Here is a 19,137-nt window from a genome sequence, read left to right as displayed (position 1 = left end):
GCCTCTCTTTCCTTCCTCCAGGCAGCACTAACATGTTTGCAGAGGATTATGACACGATGTTTGACCACTTTTGGTCACACAAAGTGAAATCAGGGAAGCTATTAGGTGTCTCTGTTTATTCCACTGGATTTGTGACCAAGCATGGGCTCCAGCCCATTGTTTGTAGCAACGGAGCAAAAATAGGTTGTATACAAATAGCTGATAGCAAAGTTCGAAGTGTGTATTGATACATTCATTCACATATGCAACAGAAGAAAGGCCAGCCAAACCATTTCTGTGCCCACACGTTGATTGCTCAGCGCAGGTACATCTTGAGGTTTGTTTTAAATGTCTTGGGTTTGTTTGTTTGTTTTTTCTTTTCAGGCACTACTAGAAACGGCCCTGACTAGAGTGGTCCTGCCAATGCCTATACTGGTTCTACCTCCAATTATTATGTCCATACTGGAAAAGTAAGTGCTGGGTAATATGTAACGGGGGGGGAGGACTTTTCAAGAGGAAGAGAGAAAAGATGCTCGGTCATTCATTGCTATTTCTTAGCCTTAGTCCATCAAAGTCTTTTTTTTTTTTTTTTTTTTTTGCTTATTAAAATGTTCATGTTCCAGCATTTTTGACCATTGTCGTAGGCTGTTAAAGTGTTATACTGATGTGGTTATACTGATTTGGTCGTTTTAAGTCATCTTTCTGAGACCCCAGCAGTTTGAATAACCCTATTCTATAGGGTCAGTGTGAGCCCAGACTCTCTGAATTCAGTGGAAAAGTGTCTAAGTTTTCGGTCCTCCAGTATTAGAACTGCCACACAGGGTCAGACTAAAGGTTTCGGCTTGTGTTCAGCCAGTGATAGGGAGTGTAGGGACTTGCTGACCACACGCCTCATCCAGACCACCTTGGCCACTGTTGGACTTGCTTATGCCATGTTTGAACTCACTTGTACTTTCTTTCAATAATGTCTTGTGGCTTGGACTTCCTGAGAAGAATATATGTTTCACATATTCAGCAGAAATTTGCTTTCCGTCACAGTTTCAGCCAGAATCTCTCCAGGTAGACGTCTCTGTAGAGCATCAGTGCTAGGAAGGTGGGCAGGAAAGGGCAGGGTTACTATTTCATGTCTAATTATCTCCTATCAAAGTTCTTAATAGCAAAAATAACCCCAGACTGCCCTGTCCATTGCCCATTCTCCCACCTTGCTTCCCAGCACCTCTGCTTTTTCTTCTGCCTAGAGATGCTGTGTGCCTGTTCAGAGCTGTTGGGTCCCTATGGCTCCTTAGGACACCCATCAGCAGCTCATTTGGTGTGAATGATCCGTGGGTTGAGGATCACCTTGCCAACCTCTGGAGACTGATTAGTGCATTGAAAGATGGGGGTGCTAAAGGGCTTGCTACCTTTGTCCAGACAGCCAAGCTGGAAGCACTCTTTAAACAAATCTGTTGATAATGGCTGCTCTAAAGCACTCCGCTGACAAAGTAAATAGCAATTAGTACGATTAGGGATTGACCCATAGCTTTGGTTAGCCTTTGTTTACCCTTGTAGAAACGCCCCTGGGCAATTTTCTCTCCTTAATGGAAGAGTGGAAGGGTCGGGGCTGCTTCTTTAAATTTGGAGACTGATTTTTAACATCTACATTTAAAAATATAGATATAGTCTGGTACCCCTCCAGCACCTGGAGGCTCTCACCAAGATTGGTTCCTCCCATGGCCTGGGTGTGGGGAGAAACAGGGCAACAGACACTGTTTGGGGAACTGTAAAATAACTTTTCTCTCAGCCCTTTTTGCCCAAAATATACTGTTTTCGTCTCCTTTTCAGAGGGACTGTGGTGGTTCCCTCCATCAGGGCACAGTCTTGGTAACACGTTCTATAAGCCACTATTTGGAGATGGCTGCTGGAGACATACAAGGACAGTCCCCCTTATTTTGTGTAAAGCATTTGATTTTCACTTCATGTTCCTTCTTGACAAAAGCTCTGCAGCCTCTTTCTGCTCCAAGACCTGTGTCACCCACAGGGTCCCCCAGGCCACGATCTACCCGTAGGATCTGCTGGGGAGGTGCTTGCTCTGGAGTACCTTACTCAGGGTTTGCTCAAAGTTATGTATAACAACAGGGATTGTCACTTATCTTTGTACCCCAGCATCTTGGCAGCTTCCCTGCTTCTAATTCAAATGCGTGATTCTAGCCTTTATAATCCCATCAAAGCTACTTTGCTGTTGTCAGTGGAAAGGACTTCTGTTTTCATCTGTCCGCATGCCAGAGACTTCAGAAATGCCACCGATTTGTGATGTTTTTATTACAGAGCTCTTTTTTCCCCCCTTTCTGTCGCACTGAGGCTTTGCACCGAACTGGCTGTTACTGCATTGTGTTACTGCTGGCTTAACATGGGCAGTGATTTCAGTCTAACCATACATTGGTGATTAGCTCATCCAAGAAAGATCACTTCAGAGGACAAACTTTTATTGCTGTGGTTCAGAGGTTCTTTGCTATTCTGGTTATCAACATGAACAGACAAAAATTTTTATGTGCCAAAATTCAAAGTTTGTAGAAAACTGCTCTCTAAATTATTGTCTCCAACAGGAAACACTGAGGACCATCATGTGTCTTGCTAAGCATCCACAAGCTTAAATAAAACTGTTAGTAAAATTTGCTTCGTACTTGGGGGCATCATAACTTCTTGTATTTATATGAGTTTTACTAAATGCACCTGTGCACTGTGCAAGACATCAAAACTAATTTTATCTGTCAAGCAAACGTGGACAAACAGGAGATCTTCAAAACATCATCATTTTGACTAATAGAAAGACTTAATTCAGGTTTGCAAGAGAATACTTTCCTCTCCACCACCCCTAAATGAAACTGTGTACATATAAAAATGTCTGGGCACTGATTTTACCTGCCTAAATTCTACTTAGAGCTTTGTGCTTACTGTTTCATTTTCCATCAAATATCTTTGGATTCCTGGAAGCCTGTGAGTGAGAAAGAACAGGGATAGGGAGTGGAGTGCAGTTTGGCCCCGTAGCTAGAGGTGGTGGTATCACTGTAGGAGATGGAAGCATCCACCTGACACGGAGAGCATCCCTTTCCATAGCCAAGGGATTTGCAGTCCAGGTGTTGACTCACAGATCTTTTAAAGTGGTTACTGAAGGACACAGAGGTGAAACCTCATTTCGGAAAAGAACTTGGAGCATTTGGCAAAAAGTTTAACTTCTTAAATTTAGTAGAATTTTAGTTAAACTAGGGCGTTTTTAATGGGAGTCATATCAAGGCATGCATTATCAATTTATTTATAGAAATCCTCAGTGTCTATAAATGAGAAAGACGAGAGTGACGGCTTATTATTTGGAGGCTGGAGATCTGGAATCAGAAGTCGCAATCTGGATCCTCTACTAAGTCATTTGCATTTGGGGCTGTGGCGAAGGAGGAGAGCAATTCTCCTGCCTTGTGTTAAAGTCTGGGTGGAAGTGGGTGACAGTGCTGCAGTTGAGTGGGAGTTGCACCACCCCAGGAGCAAGCTACGTGCTCCCAGCAGCGGTTTTCAGACTCATGGAAAACTCACTCCGTCATTTTCATCTCAGTATTTGAAAAGTTTATTTTAAGTGGCCAGTTCCTGGTCGTCGTCTTTCCACTTGGATCCAGGTCTTTCCTCTCTCTCAGCCATCTCTCCATCTGCATGTTTTAACTCCCCCAGCTGCCTCTCTCGTCTCTTGTGCCATTTTTTTCAGCTCTCTTGGCTTCTCTCGTCTCTTTGCCTGCTGTGTATTTTAACTCCCAGGGCCGCCTTCTCTGCTCTCCAAGTAATTCAATGTTACCTCCCACTGCTGAGCTCCGCAGCGCGCCATTCTTTCCCCATGTTTCATGCATTTCCTGCTGCTTGGTCGCTCTGTTGAAGCAGCTAACATATAGAATCAATGTTTATTTTGAGACTACATATGCCATGCGGGGAACACGGTGTCAGTTATTTTGTGCAGATGTATTCTCATTTAAGTTTTATAAATAATATCTGTGTTGGCAACTTTAATACGGAAAAATATTGGTTTCACATCATCTACGAGATGAAGACGACTCATCTATGGCATGTAGCTGACTTTGGAGCAGACAATGGAAACTTCATTAATATCTCCATGTCACAGATGTGTGACACAGCTGTGGGACAGCTACATCCACTGCATTAGGTTGGACTTCCAGTACCTCAAACACTTCCCTTTGTTCAGATGCTTCTGTGAATCCTTTTGTCTGGTAGTTATGATGTAATCTGGGAAATGGCACAGGTTTCTCCCAGAAAGCACCAGTTACATAGCCATCATCCAAGACTTCTCCAGTAGTCTTTGTCTAACTTGTAACTCCTTGCAGAGTTGAAGCCACAGCTGGTCTATGTGTAGACCATCCAGGTCTGTGTGTAAGTGCAACCCTAGGTTCCCCTGTAAGCTGAGCTCTGTAGTGGAAGACCACAAATCCAGTGGTATTTGGTTCATGTGGTCTGGATATGTGGTGGACAAGCAGTCCTCAGCTCAGTCAACAAGCAATATGTTTGCCGTGGACACTTTGAGCTAGTACAGGGCAGTGGGGATTGAAGAACGTAAGCTCTTCTTATCTCCTTATCCTAAAGCCTCATCTCTGCTTCACAGTACAAGCAATCACAGAGGGTCTGAAGAGCGGAAGAAGGTCTGAGGATGGGCTCCAAGAGCTCGTGAATGTCAGGCTAGACAAGAGGAGGGCCTAGAGCTGACTGTGCAGTGTTTATGGAGGAGAGAGAAAGCTGGAACTGTTGCCAATGGGCAAAAGCTGAGAGAGAAGCAGGGACCAGAATAGTTGTGTCTATGAAAAAGGAGTGTTTCTACTCTTTCTTCTTCTACACACCATCCTGATCTTGTGGCAAAGCTGCCACAGCATGTCAACATCCTCACATAGCAGTTGCCAGGGCTGTTTTCCTGTAAACCTCATAAAATTTGGATGCTCCCTGGCTAGATCAGCATTACAGAGCTGCTTTGGCTTAGCTAAGTCAGTCTTAACCATGAAAAATGAATTCACTTGGTGGATAGCCAGTGCTAAGTCCATGGTTTTGTGGTGCTGGAAGGGCATTTTCTTCAGTTTAAACCATGTTTTTCACTGCAGAAATGTGTGTGAGATAGGAGGCCTTCCTGGATTTTGTGTTCATGGCCTTTTGCTGGAGATTTTCTCCTTCTGACAGTGTGTGCAGAACATTTCCTACAGGTGCTCTTTCTCCTGTTAAGTGCAAAGTCTCTCCGTCCAGCTAAACCCTCGCTGAAATTTGTTTAAACTAAACAGCTGCCAGCAGTGACACCTTAAACTGCTGTGGCTGTTTCCAGAGTAAACATTGAAACTGCTCCTTTAATTATGTCAATCAAGCACAAAAATCCCCCAGCCTCATTCTGTTTGCATCTGCTGTGTCCTCTGGAGGGGGCACTGGGGCTATAGCCAAGAGAAGGAGATGCTTCTCAGTGAGGACAGCGGTGGCCTGGCTGGACAGGACAGCAGACAGAGCCACTGGTTGCTAGAAGAGTTCAGCATTCCCCAAATGACCCAAAATGAGTGAGAAAAGCTCAGAAACACCCTCTGCAGATAGCAGAGAGACCTGACGGGCTCTCTGAAGCAGAGATGTGGTATGGTGCCGGCTCTTGGAGGTTCTCAGCAGCACTGGGATCTGGGGTAGGACAACCACCTCAAAGTTTGTTTGCATGTCAGAGGGCTGTTTTGACCTCCAGGCTCTGAGGAGCCTGGGATGCCTCGGGATACCCAGAGCTTCAGCCTCCAGCGCTTTTCTTACCCTGCCAGCATCCTCGGCGTCTTGCAATGTATGTATTAGCTTTGAACCTGTTTATACCAAACACTACAGAAACCCCACAGAATCTGTCAGCTGGGAGACTTTGGTTAACTCCTGTCATATTTAGTTTAGCATCTGACACCTCCTTCTAGACAAATACAGCTCTGGTTCACTGAACCTGATAACTCCTTTTTAGTACAGCAACTGACTTCCATATGGAATAAATTACAGTACCTCTTGAAAAACGCCAGAGGCAGCTGCCAAATTATGCAAAATTTAAACCACTAATGAACAATGTGATGAAAGTTGAATGAAGGTGTATTTACAAGATCTACAACACACTGTCTCTGCAGAGCAGATGTACTGTCTGTACAAGTATGCGTGTGTCTGTGTATATACCTACGTACACGCACACTCATGCATATTGAAATGTTATCCGTAAGGTCTAGCTGGTTTAGGTATATCTGCTAGCAGTAAGTGCTACCTAGGATCAGTAAGCCAGAAGCTCCCCAGCGCGGTACTGCCTTTTTAATATCTGCTAGGCAAATTTTATGAAGGCAAATTGCAGAAAGAATAGGCATTAGGGGGCTTTGAAGGGGAGTAAAGAAACAAATCTTAAAAAAAAAAAAAAAAAAAAAAAAAAGACAGAGGAGGAGGGAAGTAAAAGTAAGCAAAAATACATATTCTTTGCCATCCAAAGGTCGATGTATAAATATGGATCACTTATACTAGTGAGGCAGACCATTGGTGCCAAAAATTTGGGTTCTAAAATTGGGAACAATAAAACATACATATTATCATCTTCCTGCAGATTTCCAATGTGAGACCTTCTCTTGATGCAAACTTTTCAATCCCATGATGTCTAATCTGAGCACCAAGGTTTGGTTCAGAGCCTGGCCAGTCCTGTCCTGTGTACATGGTGACAGTCTGTCAAACTGCTGGTTTTGTATGAAAATAGCTTTAAGTACTCAATTCAACAACAGAATTACTGGTAGGGTAAGATAATATTTGCTGTTGTGAATGTAGCAGTCTGCTCCAGAAGATGCCAATGGCAAAGTTGGGCTATCAGGGGGATCTAAAGGTCCAGGTCTCCGCTTCCCTGATTGAACCCCGTGGCAGAGCACACAGGACAGTGTTGTAAACTAATTCACTCTTCAACAAATGGATATTAATATTATTTATTTTTAATCTGCTATAATACTCTGCAATTAAACCCTTTGGAAATGTCTAATCATTCACTTCCGATGGGGGGCTAATGGGTGAAAAAAGGGTTTTTGATTGCATTTGACAGCTAACATGCAGCATGCAATATTTAACTTAATATTCTTCTGAGATCTGTGTCAAGAGCAAAGATCCTAGAGACAGAGGAAAAGTGGACCTCTTGACTAATTATGAGTCATTTATTCTGAACTACACAAATTTTAGAATCTGGATCCCAATTAAGACATTACACTACATGTGTTAATTAGTCCGTTCTCCTTTTAAATCAAGCCATAACTCTTCTTAATTAGAAGGTTAGCCATTGTAATTTGAACTGGCCTGAGTTTGAAGCACTCCTGGAAATCACACCTGGGGACTGTACCCGGGATCATTTTAAATTGGTTGAGTTTTTACTTGGGTGATTATAAGGTCCCCAACAGGGCAATAATTAAAGAGGGTGCAGCTTCCAAATTAAGATGTCAGGGGTGGTATAAGCAGTGATGTCTTGGTTCTAAACTGTACTCCAGGGAGGCTTGAAGGATGCTGGTCATATGATTTTCTCAGCAAGGGCTCTCATGGATCACGACAGCTTAAGCAGGAGAATAAATCAGTTCCAGGAGTTGCCCCTCTGCATCCCAGGGACTAGTTATCACAGCTTATTGATAGCAGTTCTTGAACATTGCATTTGTTAAAGAGCTCTTATCCTGCTTTGCTGACTTGGGCAAAATCCTTGTGGACTTCTGCAGGAGTTAGATCATGCTCTATGCAAAACAAAGTAGCTAAATATTGGAGAACAGAAGCTTGGCTTTCACAGCACAAATTGATAGGATCAACTCCGTCTCGATAGCTTATTAGTGAGGAGCTGAGATACTGGAGGAGTTAAGGCTCTGGATCTTGTTTTGCTTCCCCACTTCCCCCAAACCTTCTCAAGATGAAGACAGCTTTCAGCAAGCATTGCTAGCAAAGGGTGAAGAGTCTGAATGTTCAGACACACAGACAACGTACAGCAGGGTAACAAGTTCCCACACATCAGCTGCTCTGTTATAATTCATCAGGTGCATGTTTGTAGCCTGCAGTAAACGTGGAGTAGACGGGGGCTGAGGTAGTCTGTTATCTTGCATTGGCTACAGGCACAGGCTGCACAGGGAGATGTGCCTGCAAAATCACTTGTGCGCGTGCCAAAGCTGGCTAGCAGCATGCCCTGATGTGGGAAGGGTTGCTTCTCTTGGTTTTGGTGGGCACCTTGTGAATGGTGCACATTGGATTAGAAATGCTTTTTAAAACCCTGGTAATAGCAACCACAGTGATGTTTAGCAGTTAGTATAAACTGATTGTACCTTCCTTGACCAAAAGGCAACTCCTGTGTTATCATCCTAGTGGAAAGGCATTAAGTAGCAGATCTTTGCCCATGTTTGATGGCAGGACACCATGAAGCATTGGCATCCTCAAGATCAGGGTGGACAGAGCAGAGATGCACATTAGGACTTAAGGCCATAGCTGATGACCCAGCAGCGAATCTGCTGACTTTCAGTGTTGCTAATATACACCAAATACTCAAACAAAACTCACTACCAAGTTGTTGGTTTGTATTCTCAGTTGTTTCAGATTGGTAGAAAAAAGTTGAATGACGTGTCCTTTTGGTGTAAATAGCTCCAGAACAAACCCCTCAAGAATTACACTTTCCCCCTAAACATTTGTAAACTGTCCGAGGTCCTGTATCCTGGAATATACATCACATGCCACCTTCTACCAGCTAAATGTTGTCCCTGTCATTTGGTGTTAATTGCATCAGAAGGATCACTTAATGGGTCATTGTCAGAACCTGACCTTGCAGGTATCTTAAAGTGTTTGCTGTTAACAAGTCTTGAACTCATAAATATCCCCTGGGGACAGCAAGTGTTAAAATATCTTTATCACCCACTGTGCACATGTTTGATTTTTAACAAATTAAGGTATTGTCAAGTTTACTACTTTATTACCCCATTAACAAAGTCATGTGTATTTTTCAGTACCACTTAGTGATAGGGCCGACAAAGTTCACAATATCTCTCAAGAACCTAACTTCCTTCTGCTCACTCAACATAGTCTCCAAAGTCTTAATGCAGGTGACACCTGCATGCGGCCAGATCACCTCATGTGCCATTTACTCCAGTGTGAGATGGTTTGAAATGGAAGATGTGTGTGTGAAACGATCCTGTTTTAATTTGGGAGAAGTGAGCACTTAGGTTGGCATGGGCTGTGTAACCCCAGCAGATGCAAAAGCACAGCATGCAGGACTCGGGATCTTTTGTGGGTGAAATTGTTGATGACCTACTAAGAAGGAACCTAGACCAGTTAGGCAGAGGGAGACCAGCGGGTCTGGGTGTCCGTTTTGATGATGGCATGCACTCACCTGGTCTATGAAATGTCTGACAAATCCTTTCCTTTCCAGAACATCACTCCTGAGGTCCCGTCCCCGGATGATTCTCCCAGTCCAAAGCCTTGTGTGCCTCGCTGCCTTTGGCCTGGCCCTCCCCTTGGCCATCAGTCTCTTCCCGCAGATGTCCGAGGTCAGTGTCTGGTCACTGTGGTGGGTTGTCTCAGAGGGGCTTACCAATGTCATTGCTTGTTTTGCCTTCCTAGTCTCATTCCTATGGGGCCTCCTCTGTTTTTAGATGAAGTCAGTTGCTGTCTTATTCATTTGAACAAGTGCAGATTCACTGGGCAAGTGATGGTTATGTTAGTCCCTCCTGTTAACATATGCTGGTATAGCACAGATTAATATCACGTGGCTTTTCCATACTTCTAACCAGTGTTTGGATCGTGTGGTGGGATGTACCTCCCAAGAGAACAGAGGAGGAACTGAACAAAGAAACATTGGTTCCACCCAGCAAAGGCACCTTTTAAAGACAAGGGAGGGTCATGTGTGATCCTTCTCCCTTCCATCACATTCGTTGTTCTCCCACAGGGGTTGTCTGCTCCAGATCTCTTGCATGTGGAGGACGTTTAGACTGTATAGTAATCAAAACACCAGGAATCAGGGGGACAACCAGGTTGGAATAAGGCTTTTTTTTTTTTTAATGTATGAGGATAATGTTCTACCTGCTTGATCGCCAGTCAGAGGAGTGTCTTGGCTAGCACGGAGGGTATCTCTTCAGTGATACTCAGGTCAGGTCTGGTCAGATCACAAGTCAAGGTATGTTGGTGTTTCTGACTGATGACCGCTGCTCTGAGACTCCAGCTGGGTTCGTCCTGTCTTGTCTGGGGATGTGACCTTAGTCAGAGTTGAGCTGCACTGGGGAGAACATGGTTCAGCTCACCCTCTCCCATGACAGTGCTGTTTCCTTGGTGTTAACATAATGAAAACAAGTCTTTGTCCATTAAGCAAAGAGCCTGGGATACACATTTGATGTGGATGTACTTTTCCAGGGCTTCTTTGAGGGTTTCTGCCTTTTCGTCATCTAGCCTGGCTCTGGGAAGACACAGCCTGGGGGTGAACAGAGGAAAGCTAGCCAAGGAAACAGGCAGAATGACTAATGAAATCACTCATACTTAAGTTAGTTGAACAAATTGCTAAGGTGGATTTGTGTTTTGGTTTTTTTTTTTGTAAGTCATTAATTTTGACCCTTCAGTGTTTGTAGCTTATAGATTTGCAGATTGTAAATTTGTACATTTACAGGGAGAGTCACTATTACAATGTGGTAAAACCTCTATTAAGCAGAGCAAAGGGCTATGCTGAAGTTTTTTGTGCCAACTAGAACAGTTGATCAGCAATTGGTATCACAGTCTCTGGTGGTTAATTCCATTTTTTTTTTTGGTCTGGATGGGTTTATCCACGACTTCTAGCCAAGGAGTCTTGTTGTACGCTTGTCTGCTAGACTGAAAAACCTGTTACAAATTTTCTGTTGTCCTTCTAGCTGTTTACAGGCTGAGATAAAACTGTCCCTTAATCTTCTCTTTAAGAACCTGAATATATCTCAGTCTTTGAGTCTCTTGCTAAAAGACGTGTTTTCTGAAGCTTTAATGATTCATATGGCTCTTCCTTAAACTTTTTCTAATTAGTCAACATCCTTTTTGGAGGACTTCCATAAAAACCAGACACAGTATTCCAGTAAGAAGTTGCACAAGTACCAGTTGCAAGAAGCAATGTGATTTGCCGGCTTCTACTTGAATTCATACATCCACAGAGCATGTTGGTCATTTTGGCATGAGCTCAACCTTAGCTCCCTGTCCATAATTTGTTGTTGTGATCCCAAATTCTGCTTAGAGGCTTTGGCTATGAAAGACTGAGGAGTATTTCCAGGTCTCACACCCATTCAAGGTACATGCCCAGAGTATGTCCAAAGTTCCTGTTGGAAGGACACTTGGATATAGAGCATCCCTTATGCTCCTATTCCCAGGGAAAGGAGCTTCACCCATCAGAAGGTAGCCGTGGCCTTTTCTGGGAGGTTTCCATTCAAGGTAGTCAGGGAAGCAAGACCACAGGAGGTACCACCAAACTCATTTACCCCAAAGGTGATATTGCCACTGTTCTCCCAAAATGGTGCCCCATGCCATAGGTGCACTATTTGCGTCCAGAGGCAATTTTATGTTTCACCATAGTACATTGCACATTGACTTATTTTCTATGTATGTAGAGGCCGCTGTATCAGTGACCTGGGTTCTTAATTATTTACCATTTTCCCAGACTTTGTGTCATCTCAAGGCTTAAGCAGCAGTCATTGTGTATTTTCTCCCTTCTCACTGACGATGCACATGTTTAATAGTGTTGGCCAAACTAGACCATTCTTTCAAGATAGACATGAAACTCACCCTACAATTCTGTTTTGAAATTTAGCATTTTGTACATTTCCAGTATTTTGTGTAGGTATTCCTTGGCATGGGCTTCTCTGACATAGTAGGTGCCTACTAAGGTCAGTGGGAACTAAAGTTTTGGTACCAGAATCTGAGGCCTTCAGAGTTAAACACTTGGGCTCTACAAAAATAATTATTCATTGCCTTAGTTTCTTTATCTAAAAATGAAGCTGACAAGGTCTTTTTGCCTTTTATATCATAGCTTTATGGATGACAGATAGTTTATAACGTATAGTGCCTGATATTCAGCTTGAGAAACTATGTTGATGCTAACAGCTGAATGAATTCTAGCCCACAAGGAAAATTAAGGTCTGGCTTCCTTCAAGGGATATTCAAATTGCAGGCATCAGGCAATACTGAAACCATACAGCATCACTTGAAAATGACCTTCTAAAAGCAGATGAGATGTTATCTGCCGTGTAAACATGAATCAGTGCTGATTAGTAGATCAAACAGAATGACGTGCTCTCTGCCCACGCTTCATGTCAACGAAGAGAAACCATTACAGCTGGTGGTATCGCTCATTACCTACTGGGGTCTCGGCTCCACTCAACTGGAGTTCGCTCCATGTGTACAGCTGGACCTCACATCTGTTGACACCAAGGAATCAGGTTCTCCATAGCAGCCTGGTCTGATCAGTCTTCCAGTTACGTTTTCATTCATTATAAATGTGAGTGAGTGTGCATAAAGGGCGTTCCTCCCATTCTGCACAATCTCATTGAGATCTCGGTGGTCAGTGACTGTGGGAATGCTCAACTGAGCAGAGCAAGTGATTTATCTGAAACAGTCTCTCCAGAGCCATTTCTTCACAGTCTTGGATAGGAAATCTGAGTTTCCTTGCAAAGAGTGTTTCTCAAAACGTGTCACTTATTGGTCACTCGTCACTGGTCTATGAACTTGTCAGATAACTAAGGTAATAGACTTTGAGTGTTTGAACATTGACCTCTCTCTATATATTTGCATGTGTATATATGTAGGCATGTGTGTATTTGCTTTTTCTCGTAACTGCAGTAGGTGAAACAGCAATGAACATAACACGACTGAGATGATGCTGTTGTAATGAGTACCACCCAGGGAGTAAATTATTAACAACAAAATGTAATAGGCGTGTTCTGTTCCAAAAATATGATTATGGTCTGAGCAGCAACCCTTTCAGGAATTGTAAATGAGCCAAATTCTGCCCTTAATCACAGATTCACAGTCCTTTTTCTTTAGTCAGAGAGCAAACACAGAAGCTGATGTGTTATTAAGTGCTTGTTTTAGCATGAGAGCTTGACTGGCTGCATTTGATCCACTTTTCTAAAGGGGCTCAAACTTACAATTAGTTTTCAAGCAGAACTGAAGCCTTGCAATAGATTTAATAAATGTGCTAGATAAGTGCAACTCCCTTATCACGTCAGCTGTAGCTGCTTCAGGGTTATACCTGTTTTAAAATAACATAAGAGAAATCAGAATTCAGCTCTGGTTGCGTACCAGAACACCAATATCAACTAAATGAAAATTCTGGAGCTGAACAACCGTCATGTGCTGGAAAGGCTAATGCACCAGATCTTCTCTTCGGTCAGTATTTAGTTGAGCTAGGCCCTCATACCTTCCTCGATTTTGTACAGATGGAATCCACTTTGTTGTCTGCAATGGTGCTTCAGAGTTACAACTTGTTCCTGGATGTTATGGTTTTGAAGATCACCTTATAAAAATAACCCCCTAGTGTCAGCCATAAAGACCTGGGTCCTTGCAACTAAGCACGCTTAAGATGCTAAGAAATACACTTTTCATCCCAATACAGTGTTAAGTCTGGTACCTAGATGCATCAATATGCATTAAGTAATCCACTGCTGTTAAGTTTGGGAGAAACATCTAGTTAATGCATTTAGCCCACAACCTCCAACTGCCTCCCATGCCCCCCGGGGAATCTCTTCTCTAGCTGCCTATCCTACAGCATCCCCACTGACAACTCCTACTCAGCTATGCACTGCCAATAGAAACAGCTGTGACAGTTCCAAACTGAAAATGGGACTTGTGCAAATGAAATTCAGTGTAGCAGCAAAAGAAAGAACCATGGGGTTGCTCCACTGATTTTCCACCCTTTGGTCCCTGCTCATCTAGATCATTAATTTTTCAGCATCCAAGAGGATGCTGTTGAACTTCCAGGGTGCTGCATACCCACCAAAACTTGCCTCATCCCATGCCTCATGTGCTGGATCATGCTGATAAAGAAGTATAAGCCCAGGTGAGAAATGAAGCTGAAGCAAGAGCTGATGGCAGAGAAACCCTTCCACTAGCTATAATACACATGCCCTCACCATGGGTTTAAGTTTAAAGGGCCTTGGTTGCTAGTTAGGGCAAAACAAACCATCTTCCGGAATTAGGTTGATTTCAGCTGAAAGCCTTTTCTTAAAAATAATCTTCCTTTTGGATCTCCAGGACAAGGGGAATAAACAGCCTAAAATCCAAGGCTGAGCTATTGTTTTCCAATCTGTTTTAGCCTTCATCTTGTTGGCAGGCTGCTTTAGAAAAGCAAAAGGTTAATGAGCCAATGTGCAGTGGGATTATTGCAGTAAAGATGACAGTGAACCAGTAATTACTAATTAGATGCAGTTTAACAGGAGGAACAAGTGAAATCTCCTCTTCACCAACTGTCAATAATTAGCAGATTTGGTGAGGTTGAAATGTGTCCACAGTTAAAAGGCTGATTTTTTAATGAAATGGCACTTGACAAAAGAGCTGTATGGAGGTCACAGCCATAGCCCTCGAGACGCTTCCCTATACCATACTTAGGAGGGAAATCAGATGCAAGACAGCAGGGGGTCCCCATGAAACCATTTCTCCCTTGGGATTACATTGCATGGGGGGAGGGGAGCAGGAGGGATTCTCTGCAGTAATTTTGTCCAACTTGGATGAGAAGCAAAGGAAAGGATTTGCCAGCTGCCATGGGGAAAAAATGTTTGAGAAGTGAGAAGTTCTGTGGTATTTCTTTGCTTCTGGGTCTGAGGAATGGTTTTCTGAGAGTCTGGTAACCTGAGCGTGCTGGCCAAAGTCTACCCTTGGGATGGAGGTGGGTCTTGGAAGGAACTCCTCTTAGAAAAGAAGGGGCACAAGGTCCTTAAGGACTGGCAGGGGGCTGGAGTCTCAGCGGTGTGTGTCTCCCAAAGACTGCAGAAGATTCAAGCTGTGCCCTGAAGCTTTGGTTTCATACTGATATGCAAGCAATGCTCCATCGTTGACTTCTGAAGCGTTAAGAGGTTCATCTCAGGTTCCTCTCCTATGTACTGATCCAGTTTCTCTTCTGGGAAAGTAACTATTGACATAGGCAAGAGTATCTTTATTTCCCCCATGAACTGAAAATGGAGAGGTGATCTGTGTGAGCTTCTTTCGTGCCCATGAAACTTTTTACTTGAGCAGAAACCCCTAGGATTTATATGATACTGAGTGGTTGAATACTGATGTGGTTCAAGTAGGGCTGGAGAGAAAACGTATTTGGAAATGTGCTGAGCCCTGTTCTGGCCTTCACATGAAGAATGGCGCTTAACAATGTTTGTATCTGGTGTTCTTCAGTAAGGATGGACTTGTTCCTGTCAGAGGTTGGAGGACAAATGAGTGACCCCTTCTAAAGCATAGTCCTGCACCTGGAAGGGTAAAGTGATGGGAGACGAGGTGACATTTGGGGAACAGCAGAATAATACTGCTATGACTACACACAAAGGCTGGACATGGTTGCACAAAACTCAAATGAAAGTTGCTAGCCCATCTTTTATAAGAAATAATAGCCTAAGGAAATCATAAACTATGTCTGTACTTCTAGACCCAGCAGGGTCCGAGCACAGGCTGCGTCACTGGCCTGTGGTGTCCAGCCTGGTTAATTATCGGCATCCTCTCTGGATCGGTTTTGGCTTTGCAGCTAAAGCTGGAGGGTAGTGCTACCAGGGACTGCTCCCAGTAAATAAAGTCTCCCTCATTGGGAGAAGAGTTTGGCCATATGGATGCAAGCTGTACCATACTGGTTGTCCCCAGAGCATGAGACTGGATTCTGGTTCATGTTGTTTCACACAGCTGTAGCACTGCCTGTCCCATTACAAGTATTCAGGAAGTTGTGGTGCCATAATTTTAGTCTGGAACCTCTCTAGGTTAATTTGATTTATGACTTATTGGGCTTATTTGACCTGAGTTTTGACGTCAGAGGATCATGGCCTTAATCTTGCCTTACAGGAGGATCATGTCTTCCTGCACCATGACAGGACCATGCCTCAGCTGAGCAGTGGAAAGTAAAGATCTCTTCAACATTTGCTTTTAGTGTCTGAGACTGTTGCACCCAAAGCAAAGAGTATATCTGTCCTCCCATACTTCTGATGGAGCCTACCCTTGCTGTTAGCCTGGGCATGGACCTGAAGTCTGGAGACTGAATGTTTGTTACCAGGTCTTTTGTGACAAGTCATTCCCTGTTCCAAATCAAATCACAACCTTGGCCATGAATCTTCATGAAGTCACCAGAGCAGCTCAAAGCATCATGGGATGAGTCCCCAGTACTCAATTCTGCTGTCTCAGTAGCTTGTGCGGAGAGATGGAACCTTAGTCATGCATCACAACAGGAGTCCTCACCTGTACGTCTCAAGAAGGTGACCATGCAGTAACTGCAATCTACTTGAACAGGGAAAGTTGGCCTGAGGCTGCGAACTAAGGGATGAGCAGTGAACTTGAACCCAACTCTGGGTTTAACAGCCAATTTTTTGGCAAGGTTTCAATCTCCCTTGGTTTGAGACAGGGGTGCTTTTACCATTTGCTTCTCTGACGTCTCCCTTCCTTCCCTGCTCTCACCAGTCCTCTCTGGTTGAGAGCAACAAGCAGAAGAAAAGACGATGTGTTCCTGGCTTAGCCCCCGCTTCGCACCCCCTAGCTCAGGTTTTCCATCACATGCGCCAGCTGTTGGGGCAGGGTTTGCAGACCCGGTGTGTGTTTCACGTGGAGCCAGACTTCACAAACCGCTTCCCCCTTGGTCTTACCCTTTGGCTTTCCCTTTACACCTCCACTGCTCTCCCCCCTCGCTCCCCTTGGCAGCCTGGCATCTGCAGAACACCTTTCTTGTCAAAGCAACCAGGGAAAAAAAAGAAATATCACAGTAGCTTGTTTCCTGTGCTGCAGATTCGCTCAACAACTTTTAGTTTCCTTCTAATTGTGTTGCACAGGAAAGCTGCTGCCCAGGAGCCTGCTAGCATGGAGGAGTCTGTGCGTTACTGGAAGCATTTAGGTGGCCTGAGATTATTTGGCTGGGTTCATGCATGTGCTTAGGCTTGCAGAGAGATGCACCGGAAGCTGGAAGGGTCTCTCCAGAGGATGGTGATGAGCTGTTAGCATTAACTGTCACAGTAATTGTCGATGTTATTCCAGTGCTCTGTAGATGCCCATGGACTGTTCTCAACCCACCATAGGCCTCCAACACAGGTTCTTCTGTCAGGAGCAATCTGATCTAGTGGAAGTTGTACCTGCCAATGGCAGGGGGTTGGAACTAGATGATATTTAAGGTCCCTTCCAACACAACCCCCCCTATGATTCTATTCTATGATTCTATGACTTGCTCTTGGCTGTAGAGATCTGCCCCAGTTCCTGCTCCCACCTCGAGTTTCTCTCTCTCTGCCATCATCTCCAGTGTGACACAGGCAGAAAGAAGCCCAGAGCTTTTGCTGTATTTGCTTTAGAGCTTGCAAGGTCAGACCACCCTCCATACTGTAAACTTCCAAGTCAAAGTGGCAGCAGAGCTTTTTGGGGAGCCCTGGCATATTCAAGGCAAGGACATAGGCAGGCTTACATGCTCTAAACACCCTTCTTGAGCACATCTCCCAGGTGGAGGTATTCCTAAACACGTGGAGACACTTCAGGCTTAGTAGTCCGCTCTGCTTCTAGTTGTGCTTTAGCATGAGTTGCCGAACCAACAGCCACAAGCTCCCTCCTGCTTCAGGGAGAGCTTCAATTCAGTGTTTGGTGTTTCTGCAGAGAGCTTCTAAAAACCAATCAAATCAAAAGTCCCAGGTTCTACATGAGTGTGACAGTCTTGTTTCCCCTGAGCCATGAAAATCCCCAAATTATTGTATTGTAACTCCTCATCACTACTGTGTGATGCTCTTTTAAATTCTTTTTCTGGGACTGTAGCAGGAGGATAGGGAAAGTGTTGTGGCACAGTAATTTTCTTCTGCCCTCATCCACCTGGATGCAGCGGTAGTTCCAGATGCAAACCCATGGGTGGTAATCTCACAGAAGCAGCATCTGCCTTGTTGCAGGGCCACCTCTCATTTCCCAAACTCATGGCATACTTTGTTGCAGTTTGATTCATGTCCTGGCACAACTGAAACTCCTGTTGCTGTGGGGTCACTTACCTGAGACATAACCAGGACAGAAGGAACCAGTTTTGCAAATCAAAGAACGTTTCTGGAACAGCACATCTTTCCTTTCCATGTGGTTTTTTTTTTAGTTCCCCATGTGTTTCTCAAAATCAAAGCATTTTCCATGCCTACTCACCCCACAATGGGCTGCGGTTGGGAGGTCTCAGTCACTTCTTCTGGGAGCAAATGTCCTTCTTTCCAAGAGGAAGAGGAAGGATCTGGTCTTCAGGGGCATCAGCTCCACCATCACTCTTTACAAGCCCCTAGGAAATGTTGGGGTGGTTAAATTTACAACTGCTCAGCCTGTTTGCACCTCACAGTGTAATTATTAGGATCAATGATATCTCTTGTCTGGGGAAGGTCACAAATGAGCAGTGCTCTGATTGATTTGGAGCTTGTGTCTTTGTTCTGACGTTCCCTGTCCAAGAGGCTTTGATTTGTGACTGAGCTGGTTTTTGAAGTCTGCTTATGAGTCTGGTCCTTTGTTTCACGACCAATGCTCACAGGAGTCAAAGGTGCTGAAAACTTTACTGGATCTGGCTCTAAAATTGTAACCTGGACCAGCAGAGCTTGTTCTTACTGGGAAGCAATGGCTTGAACCAAACTGTTATTTGTGGTCATTCAAGGTGGGTGTGGGAGAAAGGACCCTTTTGTAGTGCCCAGGGGCTTCAGCAGCGGTGTCAGACAGGATCTGGTTTCATGTTTATATTTCTGTCCCTGGGATACAGGTTCAAGTATGTAAACTATCTATCCTGCAAGCACAGGCTCCTGCAGGTGTGTGGGTGCTAGTGGGCATAAAAAAACATTCCTGACACCATCTCTTTTGAGGAGTCTTCACCTCCTGATGGCTATAAGCCATTAGGAGTCAAAAGAAAGAGCTGACATCCGACAACTCCGGATAAACAGCTAAACATTAACCCTTAAAGTGGCTTGAAAAACATACTTAAAAGGCACTTTGTGGAAAGAA

The 19,137-nt window shown here is 44.1% G+C and overlaps 1 protein-coding gene across 1 annotated transcript in view; it reads left to right on the top strand.

Annotated features, from left to right (window-relative positions):
- The window catches only part of SFXN5 (sideroflexin 5), a 102,796-nt gene that overhangs the window by 72,396 nt on the left and 11,263 nt on the right, over positions 1 to 19,137 (top strand). Inside the window, exons 12-13 of the mRNA XM_082482362.1 lie at positions 364 to 449; positions 9,398 to 9,515. Of these exons, the coding sequence (XP_082338488.1) occupies positions 364 to 449; positions 9,398 to 9,515 (204 nt within the window). The remainder of the gene's footprint in view (positions 1 to 363; positions 450 to 9,397; positions 9,516 to 19,137) is intronic.

This window comes from Vanellus vanellus, assembly GCF_965231255.1.
Source record: "Vanellus vanellus genome assembly, chromosome: 4".
Classification (NCBI taxonomy): Eukaryota; Metazoa; Chordata; class Aves; order Charadriiformes; family Charadriidae; genus Vanellus; species Vanellus vanellus.
The sequence above is the reverse complement of the archived record's forward strand: the minus strand, read 5'-3'. Positions and strand labels throughout refer to the sequence as shown.